This window comes from Ciona robusta, chromosome 6 (genome assembly GCF_009617815.1).
Source record: "Ciona robusta chromosome 6, ASM961781v2".
NCBI classification, from domain to species: domain Eukaryota; kingdom Metazoa; phylum Chordata; class Ascidiacea; order Phlebobranchia; family Cionidae; genus Ciona; species Ciona robusta.
The window spans coordinates 4,650,623-4,660,299 of record NC_143240.1 but is presented as its reverse complement, the minus strand read 5'-3'; the positions used below and the strand labels follow the sequence as shown (position 1 = coordinate 4,660,299).

General features: G+C 35.8%; 1 protein-coding gene and 1 long non-coding RNA gene across 5 annotated transcripts in view; both read right to left on the bottom strand.

Annotated features, from left to right (window-relative positions):
- Positions 1 to 1,197: 1,197 nt before the first annotated feature.
- The window catches only part of LOC149735184 (uncharacterized), a 32,514-nt gene continuing 24,034 nt past the window's right edge, over positions 1,198 to 9,677 (bottom strand). Inside the window, exons 4-16 of one of the 4 annotated variants that reach the window (XM_089879393.1) lie at positions 7,376 to 7,472; positions 6,943 to 6,996; positions 6,531 to 6,559; positions 5,877 to 6,018; positions 5,287 to 5,445; positions 4,845 to 4,984; positions 4,480 to 4,614; positions 3,967 to 4,102; positions 3,374 to 3,471; positions 2,814 to 2,993; positions 2,028 to 2,174; positions 1,681 to 1,756; positions 1,198 to 1,333 (exon numbers count right to left, since the gene is read on the bottom strand). In XM_089879393.1, coding sequence (XP_089735519.1) covers positions 1,314 to 1,333; positions 1,681 to 1,756; positions 2,028 to 2,174; positions 2,814 to 2,993; positions 3,374 to 3,471; positions 3,967 to 4,102; positions 4,480 to 4,614; positions 4,845 to 4,984; positions 5,287 to 5,445; positions 5,877 to 6,018; positions 6,531 to 6,559; positions 6,943 to 6,996; positions 7,376 to 7,472 — 1,413 coding nt within the window. In that variant the 3' untranslated portion in view covers positions 1,198 to 1,313. Of the gene's footprint in view, positions 1,334 to 1,680; positions 1,757 to 2,027; positions 2,175 to 2,813; positions 2,994 to 3,373; positions 3,472 to 3,966; positions 4,103 to 4,479; positions 4,615 to 4,844; positions 4,985 to 5,286; positions 5,446 to 5,876; positions 6,019 to 6,530; positions 6,560 to 6,942; positions 6,997 to 7,375; positions 7,473 to 9,677 lie in introns of those variants that run through there. The other 3 variants (XM_089879395.1, XM_089879394.1, XR_016385136.1) reach the window with 3 other exon arrangements.
- Positions 8,185 to 9,672, bottom strand: LOC149735188 (uncharacterized). Its single transcript, XR_016385142.1, has 4 exons — positions 9,309 to 9,672; positions 9,175 to 9,233; positions 8,876 to 8,960; positions 8,185 to 8,530 (listed from the first exon to the last, which is right to left on the bottom strand). It is a non-coding gene; the product is annotated as an uncharacterized LOC149735188 (long non-coding RNA).

Here is a 9,677-nt window from a genome sequence, read left to right as displayed (position 1 = left end):
ACTATAGGCTTGATAATATACATAAATAATATCGAAACATATCTAGAAATTAGAACCCGCTGAGTTTCACAACCACTTTTTGACCTTTATTTGCACAAACTACACTAAAAGATAAAATACTACAAGAGAATTTTTCAATAAAACTAAACTCCAATAAATATTTCTAACCAACTTTACCTACAAAGTAACTCTTTAAAGTTCATTATGTGTGCACATAAAATCCACCAAACATCTTATTACAAACATATGTACAGCTTACACCCCACCAACTAAACTAACCAATGTCCCCCTACAGGTACAATGCTAAACGTCGTCACTGGCGAAGAACCAAGCTTGGATTGTAAGCGACCTTTAACGGGTGACCTTACCTAATACACCAGACACCTGATATCTTGCCCTGTTATTCATGATATGTTAAGAAAAGTGAGAAATATGAAACAGAATTAACTACTTATTCTGATTATAGGAGTTATTATATTTCTATGTTAGTTTCGTGCGAATATTATTTAAAATATTACGCGATTATGACAGAACAGAACATAGTCTCGTAACAAAGCCAGGAATCTGACATATCGATGTCTTAGATAGGAATTGAAATTCTAGACCCTTCAATTGGTCGTGATATTAAATTACTTTGAACAAATAAATTGAAAAATGTTTCGTCCACCTGCGTAATGTGGTAACAATCAACATTGCTATTTAAATTCAAGAATTACGGAGTTAAAACAATACCTATTGTGGTTGGATTGTTAAGTTACAATGGTTGATTGTCTGCTTATGTGGGAACAAATAGGCTTGTTTCATAATTGTGTGACATCACAATGATAGTTTTACGTTGTCATAAGTAATGACAGAGGTACTACTGCGATATTCGTTATAATACAGTCGCAGTAAAATGCGTGCCTGTGTTATAATGAAAAGATACTACGTTCGTGAGCTACCGTTGTGGGCCGAGTGGGCGTATGTATCTTGGGTGAGACACTTAACAACAATTACTTCAACCCAGTGGTCACTAATGGGTTGTTTAAATCGTCAACAATAAATGATAACTAACTTGTTAAGTAACCTGGCACAAGGTATATGAAACATAGACTGCCGTTTTCCTGCCTTACGAGAATAAATCAGTCACATATGCAGCAACTTATAAGCAGGCAATGTATATATTGCACAGAGATATAAAGTAATCCAACACCAACTTTATATATATGTGCGCATTGTGTATTTAAATGATAATTTGCGAGCAATCCACACTGTGAGGTGCAACGTGCTGTAACACAAACGATACCAATGTTGTTGTTGTTGTTGTTGTGGCTTCAATCCAATATTTGTAAATCTGTTGAATAAAAAGTTTTCATCTATAAAGGCTTAAATACAACTTTATAAGACGTTGAAAAACATCAACGGGCTGAATGCTCAGAGCTCTTGCATAGTAACCAGATAATACTGACTTCAATGCTTGCTGCTACCATTGTGGGGATATGTGTCCTTGGGCAAGACACTTAACAGTAATTGCTCCAACCCAGTGGTCACTAATGGGTTGTCCAAAATGTTAGCCATACAGAAGTTCAATCAACCACAAAGTTACATACTTATAGGCGGGCACCAGGTGTATGAAATAAAAACCTGTGGTATAACTTAAAAAAATATTCATAATGCTAATTGTTAATAACAATACCTTACCACAATTATCCATTATGACATCATCAACCAGCACTGTTTGTCGTGAATCTTCTTTCTCGTCAACTTCAATTACGATCTGGAACAAAATTAAGTAGACAGTATATTTCAAAACACAACTACTGATAATAACAATCCTAAAATCTGGACCATAGTAGAGTGTAATGTTATTAAGTTATGTTTTAAGTTTGTACATGTGTTCTACATAGTGTCATTGCTCTATAAAAATAAAGGCAACAAAAAAACTCCAAAATTTGGGGAAAAAAAGGTTTGAGAACACATGTGGTCTACACTTCTGAAGATAAGTATATTTAGGTTTAAATTGGGATAAATAAGTTAGATTCACCCACCTTAAACTGATCCCCTCGCAACAAATTTATTGGGACCCTCGCTTCGTGCCACATGTTATGACGCCCTCTCCTGGAAGACCATATTATCAATCTATGATTTCTATGTTGGTCGTCTTTATGGTAAAGACGCACAGAAACACGAGGTTGCTATGAGAATATAGAAATATTAAATATTGACCAAATTGGGGAGTAATATATATTCTATGTGGGTGTGGTTCTACAGCGCTATCATCCAGACCCCACTAAGAGTAAATATACCCACAATAACACAGATTCTTTTCTATAAGGGTTAGGCACACCATGGAACCAGATCCCAATACCTTGTGGTGTAATGACATATTGAGTCACTTTTAGCAGAGTATTACAGAAATGCTTAGGCAGCCATTCAAAACTGATGTTTCCAAGGTATTAAAATGATTTTCAAAAACAGATCTTCTTGCATTTATGTGTGTATGCTTTTACAGCCATGTTCAAAATATAATCCCACATATTTTACCACTACTGGCATTTCATTGCTAGCCATAATAAATTTAATCTTATATATAGTAGGGTGGGGGGAGACGGGACACATTTAGCGCATAATATCCAAATATCCTGATCGTGTTTTAAACAATTAACAACGGTCTATGGGAGTCGTGAGGATACGGTTGCCAATAACTATAATAAGGAGAAAATAGAACAAAAAGGTGTTCCATTTTGCCCCAGTCTTCTATATTATATAAAACAGAAAACCTGTGTTATAACAACTGTTATTGAGGATAAATAAGTTATTTTCCACATACGAACCATTTCATCTGTGAACAGGTATTTAAAATGGATGAGACAAGAGCACGAGTTGGGTGGTAACAACCATGGGGTGGAAACCTCAAACTTTTGTTCAACCCTTGCTGCATCAAAGTATAACACATGCCCGTGGTCGGATGGAGGGATATCATGGTAATCGGATATATCGTCCATATGCTCAATCTGTGGTGGACATAACTTTATAATGTCTTCCAATACAATTCTGTTCTCTAAGGGTGAGGTCCTGCAGTGAGGCAAGCCATGAGTACCGCATAACCCTCACCAGTTTTTGGAGCTTGTTGCTTTGGGTACGATAACAAAAAATTAAATTAATTAAAACAACGAAGAGAAGGAAATTAGCAGCAAAACGACAGTCGTTAAAACACGCTTGGGGTAAAACTACTTGAGTGAAAAATGTCAAATAAAAGCGTGGCTGCTAAACCCAACATACAATAAACTGAGTGAGTTGTAGTTGATGAAACAATAAAGAGAAAAAAATTAGCAAAATGAGTCGTAAAAAGACAGATACAAAAATATATTTTGTATTACATCACAATACCCACCATGTCATCATTATGCAGCGACCAATCACATGTTGTCGATTGTGAGGTGTTTGCTGACCTCGTGTGGAAGGAACAACTTAAGTTCGATTTTTGACGTCCTTCAATAAAATATAAGATGTTTATGAAAGTTATATATGGTGTCTATAAAAGTAATGAATTGGTAATGGGTACGAAGCTTGATGCTTTTATACCATTGTGGGTGTATGTGTACTTGGGCAAGACACTTAATGGCAATTGCTCCAGCCCAGTGGTTACTAATGGGTTGTCAATGGTTTTAAACAAAGAGATTTTACCACCTCTGGTTTACCTTCATAAACAGGAAAGCAACAAAACCACAATTAGAACGCTGGTGGTTTCCAGGGAATCGAAAGGTTTTGCTTAAAGGAAAAGCTATGTTCTATTTAAACGCCGAGACTGCATTCCTGATAGCTTTATATTAATATTATGGTATGTTGCATGCTAAGGAGAACGGGAAAATAATCTCTTTTAAACCAAAGTAGCTGGAAAAAATCCAAGTCCAAAGTTATAGCTATGTACAGAATATTCCGGAATAATTGGAAAATCCACAATAAATATTAGATATCTATGCTTACCAGCATTGCATTGTGGGTAAATTAACTCTGCATGTATTTTATTTAACGCAACCCCTTCGTCTACTTGTTGTCGTGACGATGTCATGCATGGGTGACTACAGTTGTGTGAAGATGTCACAATGCCTATTATCCCAACCTGTTGTGATGTCATCATGGTTATTCCATTGATTAGTTATTACATCATAATTACTTTATACACTCAACAATGAAAACATTACTTGGTAAAAAAGTTAATGTTGATGCAAACTACACCAAATGACAAACAATTATTAAACGAATAAATGCAATTTATTTACCCCTACAAGATACCATGTATGTAACTTTGTGGGTGATTATTTTTCTGTATGGTTGATAACTTGGACAGCCCATTAGTGACCACTGGGTTGGAGCAATTGCTGTTAAGTGTCTTACCCAAGGACACATACGCCCATAATGGTAGCAGCAACCAGCCTTGAACCCAGAATCTATGGTCCACTAGAGGCATCCAATATTATATATTATGACATCACACACCCTGTGTCGATCAAACAATGTTGAAACTTGAACAAGTTGAACGATTTCGATCCATTCCATTGTTTGGTTGATTATGATGTCACAACTACTATTTATACGGAAATCTCCCTTTGATGACCATGACATCACAAACACCTGTGTGACATCATAGTTATATTTAAGATATATCAACTTTATTTTTCAAATACGATGGGGATAAAGATCAAAACGACAGTCGTTAAACACACTAGAGTAAAAACTATTTAAGTAAAAGTGTAAAAGCGTGGTTGCTGAACCAACTATCCAGTGTAAGTTAACTTATATTAAGTTGTCTAATTAAAACAAAACATGTAAAACGACGGTCGATAAAACAATAAAACATCCACCTGCACCAAAGCATCTGGACAATTAATAAGAATCCAGAATCGAACGATAATACCCATTGTTGTCCCTTCTAGAACAGGTGATAGAATAACAGCCTCTGATTGGTTGTCGCCACCCATGTGACCCAACATTACAGCGGTTTCTGGGAATATCATGAATCAGCTTTTTCACACGTTTTATATTTTCTTCGCTGTTTTAAATAACATAATCTTCATTATCATATTCGAAGAGATAAATATTATTTATATGTAACTGGGTGATGAAATCATGGTTATGTCTTTACAAAACACATTTTATTTATCTCTTCAAATACATTAGTAGGAACAATAAAAAGAGAACAGCTGCCAAAACAAACAACCAAATAAACAAAATTAACTCGCAATGAGCTGTATTTAAGTAAAACAAAGACATAAATAAGTTTTTGGCTTGAACAACCCCACCCACCCTCTGCCTCGGCAGGAGCCCCTATCCCCACGCACTCCATATATTTACGAGGTTTCTTGAGCGAATATAACGGTGTAAGTCCCTCCATAACCCACCAATCACACGAAAGGTTAAGGTAACTGTCCTCAGTGACGTAACAATGGCTAGCTTCGCCCATTTCTGGAATAAAAACTTTATTTAAACTGGACTAAATAAAAACTTATTTATGGAAACGTGGCGGTTTAGCGCAAAAGTGTTTTGCTTGGATTAACTTAATGTGTTAAAAAATTAATTTTTGATCTTAAAGGATCAACATTTCATCTTCCATGTGAAGAGACATCAACAGGGTTTGTCGTTAAGCGTCTTGTTCAAGAACACATATGCTGCATACGCACACAATAAATGAAATTTATTCCGTCTTTTCAGTCACGATTATGAAGAACGGGGGAGTTTACAAAAGCAAAAAGACTCGCACACTTACTGATAAAAAAGAAAAAAAAATTTAGGTAAAATAAGTGACTGTAACACCCTACAGACAATAAATGGCGGCAGCGACGAGCCTTGATCCCAGTACCCAGTTAACTCAATAATATTAACAACACCAAACTCACTTATTGTTTCCTCCCCACCGCTCTCTGGCTCCATCTTATGGCTCCCTTCTACATCATAGTTCGAGGAAAACCAAAGTCTCGTCAATTTTGTTGGAAATATTTGAGTGAGGTTAAAGATGGGGTCAAGACAGGGGAATACCCACTAAAAATGGTGAGGGGTTAACAGGGGAAGTACCATAGTTGATACTATATGGGTGAGGTCTTAAATTGAAGAATTGCACCCAATAATTGAACAGAAGAAACTTACAACTACACAACAAAATATAATTGTTTAATTATCTTTTATATCACGATAGCAAAGATCAAATTAATTAAAACAGCGAAGAGAAGGGAATTCACAGCAAAACTACAGTCGTTAAAACACGCTCAGAGTAAAACTACTTTAAAAAAACGGGTCTACCTACTCCACAATTAAAGTTGTTTAGCTCAATAGATGTACAGGTTCATTCTTTATAGTTGTCGCCTGCAGGTTGTGTTTTTAATTTTTTATTTTTAGCCTAAAAATGACCAACAACTCTAGGAGTTTTGCTAAAAACGACCACCACTACATAATTCATTCATTCATTCACTCAACGGATTAATGCAAAAGTTTGGCTAAACTGTAAACCAGTCAACATGTTTCTTCTACAAAAACCCCTATTCCGAAACACTTACCTTATTTGGTAGTGTCGTCGTGACGTCACCTGCAAATTATAATTTATGCTTAAATAATAAATTAAAATAAATTTGGCCAGAGTTGGTACATTACCCCAAAATCGTCTGAATGCCGTTTAAAAATTTCGCGCTAAGGCCATACAGTTTACTTAAACGTATAAATAACAAACATATATAGTAGGATGGGGTAAGATGGTTCATGTTTTCATTTTCTTTTATCGTCCCATTTGTTAGTAAACAAAGAATATTTGCAGAACTTTATAACCGTTTCCTCACAACTCTAAAAGAACGTTGCTAATTGTTAAAAACTTGGTTGGGAAATATAGGATATTATGTGCTAACAGTATCCCATCTTACCCCACAGTATTATGAACACAATCATATACAAAACACACACACCCCAAACCCGCACCTTCAGCTACGTTCGGTATGCGATCGTTATTTGGTAGTGTCGTGGTGACGTCGACTAAAAATCATATTTTATTTAAACAATAAATTAATCAAAGTTTTGACACATTACCCAAAATCGTCGAAATGTCGTTTCAAAAATGAGCGCCAAGGCCATACACTATACACAAACCAAACGTATAAAAAACAGATTTATTGTAGGGTGGGGGAAGATGAGACACTTTTTCATTCTATTTTCTTGTCCCATTAGGTAGAAAACAAGAACATTCAAAGAAATATAAAACCGTATCCTCACGACTCCCATAGACCGTTGTTAATTGTTTAAAAAAGGATCAGGATATTTAGATATTATGCGCTAAAGGTGTCAATCTTACCCGACACTACTATAGTAATATATATATATATATACAAAACACACATACACCCCAAACCCGTACCTGTATGAACGTTTGGTATACATACAAGAATAACCGCTACAAATCCAATGGTTATTACGATTGAAACGATTATTACTGCCGCCTTTTTCGAATTCATCTAGAAAATGTTTAATAAAATTGATTAAATTCATATCTTTTTGTTTGTTTTTTTTACACCAAGGCGAGCTACGCTGTAGTGTAAACGCCGTTTTAAAAGAACGAACAAAGAAATATCTACGCTGACTTGCGCTGAACAACGTAGGGTATTAAACACCTGGATTTTACATTGTCCCATTTTCTGCATCGAATTGCAATTGTGACCTTTATATCAGAACAATCACCGGAAACTGGTTTCGCTTCCAATGGTTTTGGATTGTTGGGGTCGTGGAAAATATTGTGGTTTATGAATAATTTGTTTTAAAACGGATCTTAAAATAAATCCTAAGAAAAAATTGAAGTTGAAAAATGGATGTATTTGTGAATAGTTTTAAAATTGGTTTTCAGTTAAGTTTTGTAAGACTTTGTCAAGGCCACCGCAGTGAGCCTCGAACCCACGCCAATCGCTCGGACCCAGTGGTCACTAATGGGTTGTTTAAATTGCCAGCCATACATAAAATCGATCACCCACAAAGTTACATACGTGGTAACTTGTAAACGTGCACGAGGTGTATGAAAAAGAACACCCATGTTATAACAACTGTCGTTGCCCAGCCGTGTGAGGATAAATAAGTTACATATGTGGTAACTCGTAAGCGGGCACGAGGTGTATGAAATAGAACACCCGTGTTATAACGACTGTAGTTGTTCCCCCGCAAGGTAATACTTTTCAATGCTATGGGTAATGGTGTATTAACACATTAACAAATGAAGAAATATAAAAACAAAGGTTTACAGTGTAATAATAACGATTGTAAAATACACAACGATTGAAACGTGTTGTACATTCATTGTAACTAAGGAAGCATGAGTCTGAGTGAAAACATCGCACCATTTACCAACAATGGGTACTGTGACGTCAGAAGTGGATTGAATCGTAACAATGACTAAACAATTTACAGTGTATTGTGGCAAGTTTGTGACGTAGAACAGCAAATAGTTCCTCTGTTGTAAATATTCATCCGCTAAATACACTGGAGCTGGAACACCGTAGTACGTATCGACAATATGAACAAAATGCTGGAATGGAGGGGTTGGTGTTAAAGTTGCTGCTGTAGTGGGGGGGGGGTTAAAGTAGTATAACAGTTTGGGGTAAAATGGAGAAAATAAAACCAGAGAAAAAGTGGAGAAAATTAAAATAATTGATTTTATATAATTTTCCATTTTTAAAAGGGGGGACCCTTGAAACGTTACACGTGATGTTGTATTTTACTATGGGGCAGCTTAAATGTTTAGTTTGGCTGGAAAAGTTAACTTTAATTTATGGGGTAATAGACTATCACATTAAATGTGCCATCACCTGTATATAAACAGTGCGTATGCCCATATACTACTGTTAAGATTAAATAAAATTAAACACCAAACCTGGGTACGCCGCTTTCCTGCAACTTTTGGTGTAAAACCCATGCACGTTCACCATGCAAGGTCCCCTTGGTACCAAGCAATAATGCTGCGGATGAATATGTAATTAATATACAAATAATATTTATAATAAGTTTTATTTGTGTCTGCGAACACGATAGCGAAGATCAAATTAATTAAAACAACGAAGAGAGAATGAATTAGCAGCAAACGACAGTCGTTAAAACACACCTATATTAATAAATAGAAAAATGACTTAATTTTCTAAAAAAGTTTAAAGTTTATAAAACTTATCAACTTACGCGAATATGATTGAAGAAAAATCTGTAAACCGCTATATTCATCCGCGTACTTGCTTTTGCTGCGGAGTAACACGTAATATTATTGACGTCATAATATAAAATAAATAACAAACACTTATTAAGACGTCACTTACCTGTTTGTGATGTCATAAACACTGCCATTGTGGCGATGATTGCAAATATAACAAACTTCATTGTGACGTAATAATAATTTAATCTTGTAACAATGGAATTCTATTGTTTGTGTTCTCGAGCAAACTCAGTTCTGATTCTAAATCTCGGTTCCATGCCCTTATATACCCCACACTCCTGTTACGTCACACCTCAACATCGCCGCTGTTACGTCACAGACAAAACTTGTAGTTCGAGCGAGACCGCGCGATTTGCCCAAAAAAGCAGAAGTGTTGGTCGACCCCCATACATACCATATGTTCTAAAACAGCCTTGATTATTGTTAAACACACGATTGGGGAATATGGGATTAAGGTGCGACCGGGAACCAT